The 20,785-nt window shown below is 40.8% G+C and overlaps 1 protein-coding gene across 4 annotated transcripts in view; it reads left to right on the top strand.

Annotated features, from left to right (window-relative positions):
- Positions 1 to 20,785, top strand: part of TBC1D2 (TBC1 domain family member 2) — a 62,919-nt gene that overhangs the window by 12,725 nt on the left and 29,409 nt on the right. For all 4 annotated transcript variants that reach the window (XM_075204620.1, XM_075204621.1, XM_075204622.1 and 1 more), the window contains exon 5: positions 12,270 to 12,361. In XM_075204620.1, coding sequence (XP_075060721.1) covers positions 12,270 to 12,361 — 92 coding nt within the window. The remainder of the gene's footprint in view (positions 1 to 12,269; positions 12,362 to 20,785) is intronic.

The raw sequence follows: 20,785 nt of genomic DNA, 5'->3' as shown, positions 1-20,785 counted from the left end.
TTGTCGGATCTCGTAGGTTTTGGATTCCATAATTACCTCCCTCCCCAGGAGATCCAGCGCCATTGCTCACACAGAATCAGGGGTAGCAGTGTTCTTGTCATTCGCCAGTCTCCAGGAACATTGCTCAGTGCCATTGCTCACACAGAAACAGGAGGGGTAGCAGTGCTCTTGTCACTCTCCAGTTTCCAGTGTCATTGCTCAGTGCCATTGCTCACACAGAAACAGGAGGGGTAGCAGTGTTTCTGTCACTTGACAAAAAATTACTGAAAATGATTGTAAATAAATGTTATTGAGGTTAATACTAATGTAAGGATACAAAGGATCAAAATTATGTGATTTTAGAAAAAAAAAGGAATTTTAGAAAAAAAATCTGAAACCAAAACATGTGAGGGCGAAAACCAACACTAAAGCACAAAGTTAATCCAGATTCAAAACCAAAACACGAGGGTCAGTGAACATCTCTACCAGAAAGCAGTCAGTTTTTTTCAGATTTGCTGCTTATAGGATAGATAGCGCAAACTGTGTAACTTGCCATTCATAACATAAGAGGAGGAACCATTAACTTATTATGGTTCTAGAATATTTGCAAACCATTTTGTTATGAATTGTGAAATGTAAAGAATGAATTGGCATATTCTTTAATAAATAGACATTTAGTCAAATAGTGTTTGAATGACTTGTTGTCATATGTGATAAGATATAGCTTCAGGTTTATTCATATACACTACTTTCTGTTTGTTACTACTTTAGTCTTTTTTCAAGTATTTCAGCTTTTTACCTTGTATCATTCCTTGATGTCTGCTGTATGTTGTCTGAGAATTTCACATAGGCAGCACAAAATTATGTTTCTTACACCAATAGACTTTTTCCAGATTACGCACACAATATTCATGTTCTTTTCAGTGCAGAACAATTACAAATCAATTTCTCCTGGAATTGACAATTCTTCTTCTTCATTTTCCTTTAGTTTTGCTGACACAAAATTATAGTGAGATTCCCAGCTGTAAATGTATTACAGATAAACTGATACTGGAATGCCAAAATTTTGCTAATGCTTATTTATCAAACATTGGTCAAATACACAGAACCTAAGCTGTAACAGCTATAAGATGCTTAGGAATTACTCTGTATTACACAACTTCATAGCTACTGAAAAATGTATTTAGCATAAAGTACAGAAAAAGTATTTAGAAGTTGTCTTTACATAAAATCTATCAAATAGTGGTAGCTGAATAGAGAACAGTAATGTGCACGTGTTTATACATACGGAAAATAGTTGCTGATGACAGAATGGATAAAAATCATGTACAGGGACATGATTCATAGATAAAGACATTGGCTACTTATAATAGAATTTAGCATACCATAAAAATTCAGTGGTGCAGTTGTCAATGCATATAAGAAATTACTACTGATAATTACATCCAGAATATAGAAAAACAAAAGTGATACTATGCAGTTATTTATAAATACAGAGAATATTGATTATTGAATTTAGCATACAAAACAAACTTGTAATATTATGCAGGTTTCCATACATACAGAAGATAATTTAATTTAGCATACAGAATAAGAGAAATGGCACTGTGTAGTTGACCATAAATACAGTATAAATCATATATAACAACTAGCTGAAGTACCCAGCGGTGCCTGGGTTTAAATCTTCGTTATTAGGCAAAGTTCTGCCCAGCGTACACCAATGGGAGGTCCGACTGGTACCCTAACCACCCTAAAACCTGGCCAGGATCCAACTGGGCCAAGATAGCTTGTATTGTGTAGTTACCGATATATATAAAATAGCAAAGAAAAATTGCAGCCAAAGGTTTTTTTTGTCAATCATTCTACCAGATCCCTCAAACAAATGTTTCATGACCACAGGGTTCCTTACTTTTCCCAAAAAACTCAACCTTGCAACAGTAATGGTCAGATCTCCAAAGCTTGACAACCTGGAGAACCTTTGAGTCAACTGTTAAGTGCAAATGTATTAACACAGATTGGGTGGCTGCTGTGTTTGTAAATCTGTCTATAAAACAAGTATGTAATATATATTTTTTAAGATGGATTTTATATACGTGTCATATAAAGAAAGCGATAGCACACTGTGACAGGGCATACAACCATTTAAATTGTTACTGGATAGCTGGGGAGGGGGCATGAGTTTGCCATATTGGGACTAAAGCTAGGTGCAAATATATGCAATCATACTTCAGATGCAATTTCACCAACGACTGAAAATCCCGATGAGCATGCCAGTTCATGTGCATTCACATCTGAGAGCTGCATCACTCATCACCATCATGCCTGTACACACTCTACAGATGTCTGCCTACGCTGCTGATCGTGAGTGCAAGCACACTTCACATTTGTCCGACATCATTCCATCGTTGATCATAATTTTTAGGAAGTTTAGAAAACCAAATCAACAGATATGCGCAATGAATTTTGGAACGATAAAACATAATCGTGGGATTGTACACATTCTGACCAAACGGTTGTGAAGCGTGTGATTCGTACGATAGTTGCATAGGTGTGTACCCAGCTTAAGTTCTCATTGCCCATTACATGTTGTAATAAAATCACATGTAATTTCCAAGTATTCTAATGGGATAAATATAACAGAAACTTGTACTTAAACACACAACGGTTTTGAAAATGTTCTGGACCTACAAACTGTCCATTCATCTTTTCTCACAGTATTCAACTTCAACCTTGTGTCTACAACTCATTTTCTTTAAGGGTAATGTCAATTGAGTGATTTGTGAGCCTGCATATTTTGGCATTAGAAACCCTGGGCGTAGTCTTAAAACTAGAGATGGTCACTGACCCCCGTGTTTTGGTTTTGGATTCGGTTTTGGATCTGGATTACCGTCGTGTTTTGGTTTTGGTTTTGGTTTTGCAAAACCGCCATTGCGTGTTTTGGTTTTGGTTTTGGTTTTGTTTGGTTTTGTTTTGCTATTTTTTGGGAAAATCCATGTTTTTGGGCCTAAATTAACCCAATTTAGTGCTCCAACTGTTTTAGAGACAAGTAATCTAATTGTTGAGGTAATAAATCATCCAAAAAAACAGTTTAATTCTTCGTTGGTAGGCCTATTCTACACACAAAACAGATTGTCTTCCTCTCCATCTATGCATATTGGCAATGCAGCCATCGTCTTTGAATGTATATTACACCCTACACTTATAGTTAAATATGTAAAGAAATGGAAAAAGCCAGTTTGCTTTCTGTCTCTCAAGGCCCCCCTCCACTTGTATAAAATAGCAAAAAATTCAGCCATTATAGACTGTACAATATTAATTGACATGGAGAAAGCCAGTTTGGTTTCTGTCTCTCTAGGCCCCCCTCCACTTGTATAAAATACTAAAAAATTCAGCCATTATAGACTGTACAATATTAATTGACATGGAGAAAGACAGTTTGGGGTCACTCTGTCTCTCTAGGCCCCCCTCCACTTGTATAAAATACCAAAAAATTCAGCCATTATAGACTGTACAATATTAATTGACATGGAGAAAGCCAGTTTGGTTTCTGTCTCTCTAGCCCCCCCTCCACTTGTATAAAATACTAAAAAATTCAGCCATTATAGACTGTACAATATTAATTGACATGGAGAAAGACAGTTTGGGGTCACTCTGTCTCTCTAGGCCCCCCTCCACTTGTATAAAATACCAAAAAATTCAGCCATTATAGACTGTACAATATTAATTGACATGGAGAAAGCCAGTTTGGTTTCTGTCTCTCTAGGCCCCCCTCCACTTGTATAAAATACTAAAAAATTCAGCCATTATAGACTGTACAATATTAATTGACATGGAGAAAGACAGTTTGGGGTCACTCTGTCTCTCTAGGCCCCCCTCCACTTGTATAAAATACCAAAAAATTCAGCCATTATAGACTGTACAATATTAATTGACATGGAGAAAGCCAGTTTGGTTTCTGTCTCTCTAGGCCCCCCTCCACTTGTATAAAATACTAAAAAATTCAGCCATTATAGACTGTACAATATTATGAAAAATGGACAAAGCCAGTTTAGGGTCACTCTGTCTATGACACCCTACCCTTAAGGATAAATTGCCCTAACAGCAGCCTTTCAAGATGGTATGTGATATGGAAATGCCACAAGTCCCTTTCCTCTTTGGGGGTAGATTGCACCCTACACTTACATAGAAAGTTTTAAAAAGATGTTATCGGCATCATCTTCAGCTTCATCCTCACCCTCATCAGTGTGTACGTCATCATCACAGACTATCAATTCATCGCCGCTTGAATCCGCCATTAGAGAACAGTCAGTGCTTGGATGTCTTGGATGGTGAAGGCCTTCCTCGTGGAAGATGTAGTTCATTTTTATAAACATCATTTTCTCCACATTTTTGGGAAGTAACCTTCTACGGCGATCACTGACTAAGTTCCCTGCTGTGCTGAACACTCGTTCAGAGTACACACTGGAGGGTGGGCAGCTTAGGTATTGCAAAGCAAGTTTGTACATGGGTTTCCAAATGGCTTGCTTTTCTTCCCAGTAAGGAAAGGGACTGTCTGACATTTCCATATCAACTACCTCTTGAAAGTAATCCTCCACCATCCTTTGCATGTTTATACTCATATTGGATGGACTTATGGGCAAAGTGACACTTTTTTTTGAAAAATCCTTCAAACCAGCCCAGATGTTAAATTGTTCTCGTCTGCCCCCTGTGTCTTCCCTGCTTCTTTTTTGGAAATTTAATTTTTTACGAGCAACAGCTTGAGAAAGTGAAGGAGGACACGTCGTCAAGCCGAGGCCCAGTTCAGCGGCCAACTTGCTGAGCAATAGCTCCTTGCAAAAGTTCACATCTCGCTCATTTACAAGTAAAGACTCAATGTAGGTTTTAAACCTTGGATCAAGCACAGTGGCCAAAACGTACTGATCCGAGTTCAAGATCTTAATAACTCGAGGATCATTGTGAAGCGAATTAAGTACTTGATCGACAAGGCCAACATACTTTGCTGAATTGCTTGCTTTCAGCTCCTCCTTCATTTTCTCAAGCTGCTTTTCCAATAGTCTAATTAAAGGAATGACTTGGCTCAAACTAGCAGAGTCTGCACTGACCTCACATGTCACAACTTCAAATGGTTTCAGCACCTTGCACAGCACTGAAAGGATTCCCCACTGTGCAAGAGTGAAATACATCCCCCCTCCTTTCCCAATGTCATGACTTGTGCAATATGCTTGGATGGCTTTGCGCTGTTCCTCCATCCTCTGAAGCATGTACAGGGTGGAATTCCACCGAGTTACCACCTCTTGCTTAAGTTGGTGGCAGGGCAAGTTAAACTGCTCTTGGAGCTGCTGTAATCTCCTACATGCTGTGGCTGAATGCCTGAAATGGCCTGAAATTTTACGGGCCACCGAAAGCATCTCCTGCACCTCACGGTTATTTCGTAGGAAGCTCTGCACCACCAAGTTGATGGTGTGAGCAAAACAGGGAATATGTTGGAAATCACCCAGCTGTAATGCTCGCACTATATTGTTGGCGTTATCTGAAATGACATACCCTGGGGAGAGTCCGAGTGGTATAAGCCATGCATCAATCACATCTCTCAGTTTGCGTAACAAATTGTCAGCCGTATGCCTGTTAGTGAAGCCGGTGATACAAAGAGTGGCCTGCCTGTGACAAATGTTACGTAGTGGTGTACATGCTGCTGCTGTTCCTGCTGGTGAAGGTGAATGACCAACCCAGTGGGCTGTCACAGTCATATAGTCTTTGGTTTGGCCACTTCCACTTGTCCACATATCTGTGGTTAAGTGAACAGTGGGCAGAATGGCATTTTTCAGTGCAATCTCTACATTTTTACACACTTTTTGGTATAGTTGTGGAATAGCTTTACGGGAGAAATGGTGTCGCGATGGAATTCTGTAACGCGGACACAAAACCTCAATTAACTGTGAAAAACCAGCTGCGTTTATTGTGGAGATTGGACGCAGATCTAACACTAACATTGCAGCCATGGCGTCTGTGATTCGCTTGGCGACTGGGTGACTGCTGTCATATTTGCTTCCCCTCGCAAATGATTGTTTCACAGTTAATTGCTGAAATGTAGGACTGCTCATTTTATTCACCTGCCTCTGGGATGACGATTCACCCCCAGCAGCAGCAACAGCAGCAGCAGGACTAACGCTTTCTTCAGAGGAATCAATAATAGTGCCGGAGTCATCCAGCCTTAAGTGGGATGCCGGGCTAACTCCGAGCGCTACTGAGGATATTGATGAGGATGGTGTGGTGGGTGTATTTTGTAGCCGTCGGTATGTCGGTGAGCGGAGGGTCTTAGCTGATGAGGGAGTGCTTGTATTCTTTTGGGAAGAACTTTCAGCTTTTCCCAACACTTTGCCATGAACTCTCGTTAAATGGCGTAACATAGACGAGGTTCCAAGATGGTTAAGGTCCCTCCCTCGACTGACTGTGGCTTCACATACACTACAAATGGCTATACAATTGTTGTCTGGATTTGGGTAGAAATAATTCCACACATAAGAAGTGGATTTTTTTGTTTTATGCCCAGGCATGACAATGGCCTTTTTCTTGTCACGTGCCAGAACTGCTGCCACTGGTGCAGGACTTACACAAACAACCTCATCCTCATCAACATCCTCATTAGCGCCCTCGTCGCCTACACAAATCTCCCCCTCATCCTCTTCTAATTCCAAAGTGGCATCCTCAATTTGGGTATCACCGGCTACACTCGGGCTATTAAGGCACACATCAGCAGAATGCTCACGATTAGACATCCCACTGTTGGATGGACTCTCCACAGGGATTGTTGTCATTTGTGAATCAGAGCAAATATTCTCCTGTAATGCCTCACTGGTATCTTGCAGCTCAGCTTTGACGCGTAACAGTAGTTGTGCACCAATTGTAGCCTGGGTAACTTTTTGGGATCTGCCACTAATAGCCAAAGGTGAAGGCCTCATTCTCTCTTTGCCACTGCGTGTGTAGAATGGCATGCTTGCAATTTTTTTTTTATCGTCACTTAACTTTTGCTCAGTTACACTTCTTTTTCGCTTCAATACAGTAAATTTTTTTTTGGTTTTTGTTTTTTGCACTAATTTGAAAACACTCTGTTGTTTGACATCGCCTTGGCCAGATGACGTACTGGGAACACTAACATCAGGACTGGTGACAGAACCTGGTTGCTCATTTAGATCATATGTGGACTGCTTTGAATCCATTCTGAGCGCAAACCACTGAGGAGTGCTAAAAATTATTGAGTAGATACTGCTGACAGATATGACTTTTGACAGCCAGAAATATTAATGCACAATTAGGGAGGACACCCCAAAAACACTGAGGAGTGCTAAAAATTATTGAGTAGATACTGCTGACAGATATGACTTTTGACAGCCAGAAATATTAATGCACAATTAGGGAGGACACCCCAAAAACACTGAGGAGTGCTACAAATTATTGAGTAGATACTGCTGACAGATATGACTTTTGACAGCCAGAAATATTAATGCACAATTAGGGAGGACACCCCAAAAACACTGAGGAGTGCTAAAAATTATTGAGTAGATACTGCTGACAGATATGACTTTTGACAGCCAGAAATATTAATGCACAATTAGGGAGGACACCCCAAAAACACTGAGGAGTGCTACAAATTATTGAGTAGATACTGCTGACAGATATGACTTTTGACAGCCAGAAATATTAATGCACAATTAGGGAGGACACCCCAAAAACACTGAGGAGTGCTAAAAATTATTGAGTAGATACTGCTGACAGATATGACTTTTGACAGCCAGAAATATTAATGCACAATTAGGGAGGACACCCCAAAAACACTGAGGAGTGCTACAAATTATTGAGTAGATACTGCTGACAGATATGACTTTTGACAGCCAGAAATATTAATGCACAATTAGGGAGGACACCCCAAAAACACTGAGGAGTGCTAAAAATTATTGAGTAGATACTGCTGACAGATATGACTTTTGACAGCCAGAAATATTAATGCACAATTAGGGAGGACACCCCAAAAACACTGAGGAGTGCTACAAATTATTGAGTAGATACTGCTGACAGATATGACTTTTGACAGCCAGAAATATTAATGCACAATTAGGGAGGACACCCCAAAAACACTGAGGAGTGCTAAAAATTATTGAGTAGATACTGCTGACAGATATGACTTTTGACAGCCAGAAATATTAATGCACAATTAGGGAGGACACCCCAAAAACACTGAGGAGTGCTACAAATTATTGAGTAGATACTGCTGACAGATATGACTTTTGACAGCCAGAAATATTAATGCACAATTAGGGAGGACACCCCAAAAACACTGAGGAGTGCTAAAAATTATTGAGTAGATACTGCTGACAGATATGACTTTTGACAGCCAGAAATATTAATGCACAATTAGGGAGGACACCCCAAAAACACTGAGGAGTGCTACAAATTATTGAGTAGATACTGCTGACAGATATGACTTTTGACAGCCAGAAATATTAATGCACAATTAGGGAGGACACCCCAAAAACACTGAGGAGTGCTAAAAATTATTGAGTAGATACTGCTGACAGATATGACTTTTGACAGCCAGAAATATTAATGCACAATTAGGGAGGACACCCCAAAAACACTGAGGAGTGCTACAAATTATTGAGTAGATACTGCTGACAGATATGACTTTTGACAGCCAGAAATATTAATGCACAATTAGGGAGGACACCCCAAAAACACTGAGGAGTGCTAAAAATTATTGAGTAGATACTGCTGACAGATATGACTTTTGACAGCCAGAAATATTAATGCACAATTAGGGAGGACACCCCAAAAACACTGAGGAGTGCTAAAAATTATTGAGTAGATACTGCTGACAGATATGACTTTTGACAGCCAGAAATATTAATGCACAATTAGGGAGGACACCCCAAAAACACTGAGGAGTGCTACAAATTATTGAGTAGATACTGCTGACAGATATGACTTTTGACAGCCAGAAATATTAATGCACAATTATGGGGGACACCCCAAAAGCGCTGGGGAGTGCCAAATATGAAGAAAAAATAATAAACCTCTATCCTCCTCTCTGCACTAGCGATTTTGGTTAGAGCAATTGCAAGAACAATATGGTATTCTCTGTCCCTGCTCTAATTAGCCTATGACTACACCCTGCTCTCTCCCTCTGTCAAATGGCGATGGATTGCTGTGGAGGCGTGTATTTATAAAGTTGAAGTATCGCGAGAACCGAGTCCCGAGATCCGACGACGTCACAATGACGTTCGGCCTCGATTTGGATTCGGAATGGGCGGGAGAGTACCGAGCTGCTCAGCTCGGTACTCGGATACCCAAAGTTCGGGTGGGTTCGGTTCTCGGAGAACCGGACCCGCCCATCTCTACTTAAAACAGACAACGTAAGTGCCAAGTTCTTGTCACATGAACATGACTATATGATGCTGCCAGTAGTGCGTGTGTGCTTACAATTCAAATTAATTGCAGTTATTCATCTGTGAAGCTAATAGGTGTTGACTGGGCATATGTTATATAACTTTGTGGGTATATTTTAAAATGAATTTTTTGCTACTTTCATTTATTCTTGATAAGAAATATTATATATGTTGTATTATAGAGAGGTTTTTTTTAATTTAAATTGAACCTATTAGTGAATGTTATTTTCACTATCAAATCAAATGTTAAAAAACTTTTCTTGTGCTTCAGACCTGGTTGCATGTATAAGTGTTTCTGGGTGTATATATGCCTGATGTAAACATGGCAAACATGCCACTGCAGAAGAGCTGGGTGCATTTTGTGGGCATAAATGCGCTTTTTTTACGTGCAACTTTTAGAGAATTTTTGGATGCAGCCAACTCAGCATCAGCTCCTGGATGTCCCCGGGTGCAAGTTAACCCGGACTCTTCTAAAAGTAGGGGTTTTTTTTTTGCAATACATGACAAATCTGTATACACCAGTGTGACCAAAGAGAAAGAGGACATGGTGATGTCCCATGTCATGACAGAATCGGGACTGTCCCACCTAAATCAGGACAGTTGGGAGGTATGCTTTTTTGAATTTCCCCTTTAATTTAGATTTAATAGGCCCAAAGGATCAATTAACTTATTGTGTTGGCTTAATAAACTATTTAGTAGGATGTATCTAATGGTACCAGATGCAGCCTCTGAAGATTCTGCTCTCTTCATTAGTAAGGTACGCAGTCACCTACTACATCTGGCCCTGGCCCATTTGCCGCTTGATCTGCCAAATGTCACCGGTTATAAAATATATTTCTGGACAGCTGATGTCTGTCAGATGGCGTGGTTTAGTGGACGGAGGTATGAAAGAACTGAATATAGTCCATCTCCCAGTGATGAAAGAAGAATATTTAGATACCTCAGAATTGTCAGGCACCATCCCCGCACTGTCCATATGTGCCAGGGACGGGCGCCTGTCTCCTGTGCCAAATCACCTCCGGTTTTCACTGCGCACGCATGTGCAGTAGATCTGCGTCCTAGCAACAGGATATTTCTCTCCCCTGCATGTCTGCGGTCAGGTGCATCTGAACGCCAAAAAGACTACCATCCTATCAGGGGCCACATTAGGGTTCTTAAGGCACCTCCTTCCACTAGTCTGGTGCCAGAGTACTGGTTTCACCAGCTCCAGCATTCGGATCCTGTTCCCTTGTTCCTGTTCCTGTTATTTGCTGCATTGGTTCCTGACTTCTGACTTGTTCCCGACCACTCTCTCATCCTGCGATTTGGTTCTGTTTGTTATCTGAATTCTGACCTCTGGCTCGCTTTTGACCAACCCTCTGGATCAACCTTGTGTACTGCACTATTGTTTGGTATCTGACCCGGACTGCACGACCATTCCTATTCTCTTCCGCTTCGCTGATAACTAACTTAGAGAACCATGACCTGATCACCTCACGCAGCCAAGTCCATACCTTCTTGCGGGGGTCCCTGGTGAATACCAGGGGTGCGTTAGACTCCACGCCTCCCTGTTTTGTTGCGCCAATATCAGTCAGTGGCATGTACAAGAGTCATTATTGTGTCAAGAATCTGGTACTTTTAGAAACACTCTGTTTGAAAGTGTATCCAACCAAACAAAAAAGTCAAGTAGTGGCTTTGATTGGCAAATTTTACCCTTTAGGTCTGTTAAATATAATGTAGGGGAGGAGGGCTCCACCTTGAAAATTTTCATTTTAAGTAGTTAGTTTACTAATTGGTTTTTGCTAAATAAAAATGCCTTTATGCATTTTGAGTGCCTACACACATGGCATTAAAATAATGTGTTCAACGCTCGTTCTTAAATTAGTACTAACAAGGCCACTATATCTAAGACCAAACTGGACATTGGTCCTGCAACCTGATGCACATGCTGTAACAGGATCAGCTTATGTATGGCCAGATAAATAAAGATATGCTAAAAGCCTCATTTTTTTGTGGCCGAAAAGTCAGACACTGCCATTATGCACAGTTTGGAATATCTTACTTCTTTGTGTAAAGCAATTGTAGGAATTATTTATCACTAATTGCATTATTATAGATGCATCAAGTTTCGTAGTTGTGGGTAAATAAGCATTTCAAGCAAATGATTTACCTTGGAGAAAAACTGTTACCTATTAATATTTTCTGTTTCTATAATTTCAGACCTGTAAAAGAAGAGAGCAATAGAAATAAAAATAGTCAGCAGACCAAAAGCATAGCTAACCTCATTATTATTACCATTTATTTATATAGCGCCACTATTCCGCAGCGCTATACAGAGAACTCACTTACATCAGTCCCTGCCCCATTGGGACTTACAGTCTAAATTCCCTAACACACATAGACAGACAGACTAGGGTCAATTTGTTAGCAGCCAATTAACCTATCAGTATGTTTTTGGAGTGTGGGAGGAGACCAGAGCACCCGTAGTAAACCCACGCAAACACGGGGAGAACATACAAACTCCTCACAGATAAGGCCATGGTCAGGAATGGAACTCATGACCCCAGTGCTGTGAGGCAGAAGTGCTAACCACTTAGCCACCGTGCTCCCCATAAACTAACCTCATAGATAACATCATAATTAACATAAGCTCTAGATGTTTCCCTAATCACGCTAAATATGAATTGAACAGATAATTAGCATATTAATACAATTATATCCTGATCATGTGAATTTTTTATGACTGTAGAGGTTTGTGGCAGATTTATATTTCTTGCTGGGGTTATGATGGGCAGTAAAAAGGATTATATATAGAATTTTTTCAGTTTTAAAGCATAAGACAAACTGATCACATCATTTATTTTTTAACAGAAATACAGTTCGTAATTTGTGTGGTTCAAAGTCTACCGCGGCAACTTGCAGGAGCGTTTTTCATTTTGAGGAAGTTGAACAAGCAACAGAAGGTATTTTCGGGTGTATATTGATTTTAAAATATTTTAGAAAGAATATCATAATTATAGTGAGCTATATAATATGGTAAATCTAAATATATTTATTTTTCTTTTCTATCTAAAGACTTGTGCAATATTGGAGAAACATGTTGTTTTAGGCTGCATTTAATACATTTCACAACTTGACCTACTTGAAAGTTGACTCATCGAACTTTGGGATACAGAATTAAGTTACTAGTTTGCTTGGCAATGTTAAATAATGTAAGGAAAAAATTTCTATGCAAGAAGGCATGTAACACTGTTTTTGTCTTGTATGTTACAAACAAAGCTGAACACCACCAGAGAGACTGGCAGGCAGGGCCAGACTGGGACTAAAAATCAGCCCTGGCATTTAAAGCACACAGGCCCACGTGTTGTGGGCTCCATGCACTATATTGTTGCACACTGATGCTGGCGCAGTACAACATGATGTAGTATGAGTGTGTGTGTGGGGGGGGGGGTATTTATTTCTCCTAATGACCCTCAACATTACATTATTAGCACCCCAATTACATCAATAAATACCATGACAATACATTATTAGTACCCAAATTACAGCAATAAATAACCCCCCACACACACTCATACTACATCAATCACCCCCACATTACAGCAACCGGCATCACCCCCCACATTACAGCAACCGGCATCACCCCCCACATTACAGCAACCGGCATCACCCCCCACATTACAGCAACCGGCATCACCCCCCACATTACAGCAACCGGCATCACCCCCCACATTACAGCATCCGGCATCTCCCCCCACATTACAGCGTCCAGCATCTCCCCCCACATTACAGCGTCCAGCATGACCCCCCACATTACAGCGTCCAGCATGACCCCCCACATTACAGCAACCGGCATCACCCCCCACATTACAGCGTCCAGCGTCACCCCCCACATTATAGCAATACCCTCTCCTACTTATTAGCAATACTAAGCACCAAACACACTACAACATTGCCACCACCACGCCACCCCATACTACAGCAATACCACCAATTATACAGACGCCACTGTAGGAAACAATGTTTTGCTTTTTTCAAATCTCCCACAAAATAGCAACAACGAACAGAGTACTTACACACATATAGGTAACAGGTACCCTTTTCCCTCAATTAAATACTAATGGCAGAATTTTCATGAATAATTCCACATGAAATAAAACTAACATATATCTAAAAAAAAACATAACTATTGAATGATCACTTGAACCCACACGGACGCATTAAAAGTATTTCCATCTACAGCAAAATGTCAGAGAAAAATATTTTTGTTTTACTACAGTAATTGGATATGCGTCTTTTCTATTCATTTTAAATAACCCAGTATATAAATTAAGGGGGATAGAGGAGGTGGGTGAGAGATAATTGGATGTGATCCATCAGTTTGATTAGATAGGAAACATTTCGATTATTTACCTGGAGACGTCTACCCCCTTGACTCACAGGCAGGGCTGACCAGAGGAATTTTGGGCCCCGATACAGCAACTTCTTTGGGCTCCCATCATATTCAACAATTAAAGACTTGCCTTTGGCAGAAGTTCATATGATGCCACACCGTAGTGTGCCCAGTTCATATTATGCCACATCGTAGTGCCCCAAGGTCATATTATGCCACATAGTATTACCCTCAATTCATATTTGGACATGCAGAAGTGCCCACAAATCATATTATGGCATAGTAGTGCCCCCAAAACATATACCATACAGTAGTGCCCACAAATCATATTATGTCACAACAGTGCCTCCAAATCATATTATGCCACAATAGTGACCCCAAATAACATTATGCCATAGTAGTGCCCCAAAATCATTAGTAAAGCTCAGACAAAAACTCATTCACAAATAAAAATTGGTACAGCATATCAGATACTGAGTGTGAGTCCCAAGAGCAGCTTAATACATCATTTACAATGCAAACAAAAATAGATATATTGACACAATTACAGATAAAATTTATGACAAGCAATGTTTTTTCCTCTTAATTAAAAATCTCTGTACAGATAAATTATGCAAAAAAACATTACAGTGCAATAATGAGCAATACATAGTGTTAAACATTATTGGATACGCTGTAGTGTCCCCAGTTCAAGAAAGGATGGTTAAAAACATATTGCACACAAGAAAATATATGAACTTACCTGATTATGGCATCCTGTGTTCTGTTCTCCTACTGGGCGTGCTGGGTGAGGAGGGATCAGCAGCTGTCAGCTTACACAGGCAGTCGGGAGCAGGAATAGAGGGCAGTGGTCGAAGCAGAAATTTAGGAGTGGGTGTATAGAAAATATAAGTGAATGGGGTATTGTCCCCTCTGTGCATTTCCATTCTTCATTATTACTTGTGTTTTATGATAGCTGCATCCCTGACATTCGAATTCTTAAGATGTCTCTCCCTTTACACTTTCTTTTACCTATGCCCCTGCACCATCTTCTCCTTTGTCCCTCTCTCCTTTCTCTGCTGGCTCTCACACATCTTCCTGTACCACCTACTCCCCTGGCTCTCTCACACGTCTTCCTGCACCCTCTACCCCCCGGCTCTCTCACTCCTCTTCCTGCTACCCCTTCCCCTTTTGCTCTCTCACCCCCCCTCCCACCGTCCCCTTCCCCCTGGCTCTCTCACCCCCTCTCCCAGCACCCCCTTCCCCTTTGGCTCTCTCACCCCCATCTCCCAGCGCCCCCTTCCCCTTTGGCTCTCTCACCCCCTCTCCCAGCACCTCCTTCCCCTTTGGCTCTCTCACCCCCTTCCCCTTTGGCTCTCTCACCCCCTCTCCCAGAACCCCCTTCCCCTTTGGCTCTCCCACCCCCTTTCCCAGCACCCCCTTCGGCTCTCTCATCCCCTCTCCCAGCACCCCCTGGCTCTCACCCCCTCTCTCAGCACCCCCTGGCTCTCACCCCCTCTCTCAGCACCCCCTGGCTCTCACCCCCTCTCCCAGCACCCCCTGGCTCTCTCACCCCTTCTCCTAGCACCCGCTGGCTCTCTCACCCCCTCTCACAGCACGTCTTCCCCTTCAGCTCTCTCAGCCCTTTTCCCAGCACACCCTTCGGCTCTCTCACCCCCTTTCCCAGCACACCCTTCGGCTCTCACCCCCTCTCCCAGCACCCCTTGGCTCTCACCCCCTCTCCCAGCACCCCCTGGCTATCTCACCCCCTCTCCCAGCACCCCATGGCTCTCACCCCCTCTCCCAGCACCCCCTGGCTCTCACCCCCTTTCCCAGCACCCCATGGCTCTTCCACACTCTTGACCCCCCCCGCATGAGATTGAGGGCACCCACGCGACACCCCCCCCCCCCCCGAAAATAGCGGCACCCCCGTGGGCCCCCCCCTCCCGAAAATCGCGGAACCCCCTGCGACCCCCTCCGAAAATCACCGCACCGCCGCGAAAATCGCGGCACCCCCCCCCTCTTCAGTAAACGGGGGAGGGACCTGAGGAGCGCGCAGCAGAGGTGGCTGGTTACTGGGAAGGAACCAACCACCAAGAAGATGGGAGGAGTCGGGCCGGCCCATCCAGCCATCGGCCCTTCTGGCATTTGCCAAAAGTGCCAGATGGCCAGTCCGGTATCCAGTTATTCTACCCAGACTGCTGCTGCTGCATGCATAAATGTAAAAGTACTTTTGTATTTGTGGGTCTATCTTTGTGGCTATAATTTTTCAACATTTACAACATTCCATTGGTCCATCAAAATGCGTATGCATTGCTATGTCTAGTGTGACACTAAGAACTGAATAAAAAAACAGTTATAATTTCAATAAATGATAAGCAAAGTGACACACTGCAGTCATAGTGAAAACATCATATGTCCTAAAGATTATTGTAGATTATTCTGGTTATGCATACAGCAAAATGCTTCTATGCTGTTACGCATAAATGCTGCATACAGAGAATCATTCTTGAAACTAAACACATCCCAGCGCGCTCCTGTACGCTTTACAACATTGCTCTTTAACATAAACGTCATGTGCTGTATATGTTCCTATAGTAACAAACCCTACTTACTGAGTATTCTTATGCAAAATCCTATATAACATGCTTGTTTGTTTATCATTGCTGTATCACACAAGCTAAATTCTTCAGACATGGTCACATGTTATAGTGTACAGACATTAAAATTACTGTATTGCTACTCAGAATATACTTTTAGGTGATATACTGTTTTGTATGCTAATGTTAATGATATTCAGTGTTTGATGCCTCATGGAAAATAATGATGAAATGGGTTTTTAGCACAAGCTGATTAGCAATTTACAGAGTTTTCTGGCTTGTTTCAGTTGGTAATTATCTAACTAGAATAGTCAGACTATATAACAAATGCATATCTTCTATCTGTCCCAATTTAGGCAGGATAGGGTCACACTCGCAAACACACACATGGTCAAACACACAGACATGTAAACTGTCACATACACAGACAAGCACAGACTCACACATACACAAACACACACAGGGTCAAACACACAGACATGTAAACTGTCACATACATAGACAAGCACAGAATCACACATACACAAACAGGGTCAAACACACACAAGTAAACGGTCACATACATTGGCAAGCACAGACTCACACATACACAAACACACACAGGGTCAAACACACAGACATGTAAACTGTGACATACACAGACAAGCACAGAGTCACACATACACAAACACAGAGACACTCTGTTTTTTTGATGGACCCAACTCCCTAGGGAATCCAGCCCAGTGCTGAACAGCCTGGGGTTGGTTGTCATTATGGCAGGGCCCCTGCCGCATGGCCCTCTGCTATAGTGCCACCCACCCCAGGCTGTTTTGTCTATTGCTGGATGCATAAAAATCTGGGGGACCCCACGCAAATTCTCCCCCTATTTTCATGCAACCAGCATTAAGCTGGCTGCACAAGGGTTAATAGTGCTTGGACAGGGGGACCCCATGCTTTCTTTTTTGTTTTATCATTTATCTATTTTTAAACCTTTGCAGGGACCTGCGGCTGTATAGACAGGCAGTGTAACAGTGATGTGTTTACTAATCTCGCAGCTAGGAAGCAGCGTGTTGTATATAGCGATATTTATAGCAAACTCAGGAGAGTTTGCTTAATCGCAGCTTCATACATTTGAGATTTGTATAGCTAGAGTGGAAAACAGTCGGGACTTTGATCTCTATCGATTTAGGAAAATAGCGGTTTTAACAGAAACACATCTCTGGCGATTTTACATGAAATCTCAGGTTTATACATTAGCGAGTTTCAACTCTCCTGAGAAAATCAATGGATTTTCAAAATTGGAGCTTGCTACATTTACCCCCTGGTGAGTGTTAATGAGATAAGTTTAACAAAGTTACCCAACTTGTCAAAATTGGGAATATGTGTTGGGCCCAGTTGCACTGATCTTAAATATAATTAGAGACCTTTCCAGATATAAATTTATAAAACATTTATTTTTATGTGTATTAGTTCTTATAAAATCATAATGAACATCACAGCTAGCAGCCTTATGGTGACTTTAAAAAACTATCAGATCTCCTTGCATTTGGGGGGAGCTGGACTATGTACCTAGATGACAAGATGTTATCTCTATACATCGTGGACATGACTCCAGATCTCTCTAAGATAAAAATAATTCCCAGCTCAGTGGACAAATGACACACTTTGACACCAGATTTCTTAATATCTAACATGCCACAAACCTTTGAAGTAGAATTTAACGTGGTTTAACCTTTAGCTTGCTTACACATTCTTGCTAGATACTAAATACAGATTGCAGTATTAACCCCTGGTGTAATAACAGGGATCTAACTTGTTAAAAACAATTCATATATGTGTGTAAGCAGTTACATATTTCATATTTTGTTTTAGTTACTCCTGACTATGTCATTTATAGCATACACTCAGTGGGCACTCTATTAGCTACATCTCTAAGTTATTACAAATATCGAATCAGCCAATCATGTATCAGCTACTCAGTGCATAAGCATGCAGACACAATCATGAGGTTAAGTTGTTGAGACAGATTAGAGAAGAATGGACAGTAACTCAAATAACCATGTGTTTCAACAACTGCAGATGAGTATCTCTAAACATAGAACACGTTGAACCTTGAAGACGATGCGCTACAGCAGCAGTGGACACAGGCTCAAAGCTAAACAGTTGAAGATTTGAATAATTGTGCCTGGGCTGACAAATCTCAATTTCCACTGAGACCTGCAGATTGTAGGGTTAGAAATTGGCGTAAACAGCATGAATCAATGGATCCATCCTGCTTGGTGTCAATACTGCAGGCTGGTGGTGGTGTTGTAATGGTGTGGGAAATGTTTTTTTGGCACACATTAGGCACCTTGATAACAATTGAGCCTCATTTAAATGCTGCAGCCTACCTGAGAATTGTTTCTGACCATGTGCATGCCTTTATGGCTACAGCCTACTCATTTTCTAATGGCTACTTCCAGCAGGTTAACGTGCCATGGCACAAAGCACATTTCATCTCAAGATGGTTCCACAAACATGACAATAACATCCACAGTCACCAGATCTCAATTCAGTAGAGTACCTGAGTGTACAGCCGAAATATCTGTAGCAACTGATTGATGCTATCATGTCAACATGGACGATAATCTCTAGAGAATATTTCCAGCATCTTGTTGAATCCATTCCAGAAAGAATTCGGGCTGTTCTTAGGGCAAAGGGGGTCATACCCAATACTGAAAAGGTGTACCTAATAAAGTGACCACTGAGTCTATTCCAATTCAATTATGAGAAAAGGCTCAATGTACAAAAGATTGTTAAATTATACCTATGACTTAAGTGTTTTATTATCTCGCCTAAACTAAGTCAAAGGGGTAGAAAGTTTGTTTTATCAAGTCATTACTAGAAACAATCTACTTTACAATCTTAAGAACATTTTTCAGTAAGTAGTCTTATGTCACAAATTCTTGTAGGTGATTTCCAGTGCAGTAAACCATTTAACAAGTTATATTAATTTACTGTGTAATTGCTAGCTGTGTGAGACGTGTGCAAATATACAAAAATATGTAGTGGTAGGAAATATCCACTAATCTGTCCTAGGGACAAAATCAAAAGATGAGCTTCAACAGAAGCCAATTGATGAATATAAAATAAATTTTCTAAAAAAAAATATTAAAATGAGTAAATCCCACATACATAAAAACAATGAAATAAATTAAACATTCCTAAGAACCCAATAGATATATAAATTCACATCAACATAAAGGACTGTTTAATAAATGGTCAAAAATTATCTGTACAGAATTATGCGTATAATTCTGTACAGATCATTATTGAACTACTGATGATTTCTTAGTCAAAGAGAGTCCTCAGAGATGTCTAAAGACTGTTTCCCAGACTATCTGCCAAAGGATATGGATGAGGCATTTCTTAGTGAATAGCACAACAGCAATCCAGTTACTTGGGAATCTTGTACACTCTTGTATGTTATATTGGCTGAATAAATACCACAAATTCCATTCCAGTCCCTGCCCCATTGGAGCTTTCCTCATTTTATCTTGACAGGAATTGTAAAATGTTTGTTGTTAATTCAGTTTGACAATTTTAGAGGTTTTGCTTCATATATTATTTTGTGCAGTGCTCCTATGCCCAGTTTATACCTCTCACTCTAGTAGTAGATGCTTTTTAATAGTAGCAAACTATTGTCACTCTTGTGCTTACTTTAGTTCATCTCAGGATAGCTGTTCATTCATCCTGCTGAGACCTCTCCTAAATAATTTACATTTTTCTTTTGTCTCATCTGTCCATAACACATTGTTCTAAAACTATTCTATACCAGGCCAGATGCGACAAAGATAAATGTCACTGATTTAGGAGAAGGTTTGTTTTAGAACTTTTCTTCATAGACCTGATGACAGAAATATTATAAACTGCGGATTTTTTCCCCTACAGCTCCAAGGTTATTAATAATTGTTGAGTTGTACTTTATTCAGTTTCTGGATTTTATTTCTCTCTTTTAAAACTCAATTTCTATTTTAAAGAAGGCTGTGTAGTCCTTATGTTGGCTTAGGCCTAGTGATTACTCTGTGGCGGACACCAAAGGGAAACACAAAATCCAGCACAACACATTTACAGCTCTTCTATTTCACTGCAACAGGAAACATTTGACCAGTAAGAAACACAGGGACATTTAACACAAAAAGCAGCTTTTGTTTAGCAGTGAACAACCTATATGTGCATATAGATAGTCAGAAATATAAAGTAATAGTTTCTACTTTTGCGCTATGTTTATCTTTCCATCTCAAATCTAAGTTACTTGCCTATACATCATACTTAGCAATTTCACTGTCCAATGCATATAGTGGGAACTCTGTAATAATTCTTAAATTATGTAGGCATGTACAGTATATCAGCATCATGTAAAAAGGTATGTTCAGCAAGTTGACTATTAAGGTAGC

Source organism: Mixophyes fleayi, chromosome 1, assembly GCF_038048845.1.
Source record: "Mixophyes fleayi isolate aMixFle1 chromosome 1, aMixFle1.hap1, whole genome shotgun sequence".
Classification (NCBI taxonomy): domain Eukaryota; kingdom Metazoa; phylum Chordata; class Amphibia; order Anura; family Limnodynastidae; genus Mixophyes; species Mixophyes fleayi.
Note: the sequence above shows the minus strand (reverse complement) of the source record. Positions and strands in the feature narration are given on the sequence as shown.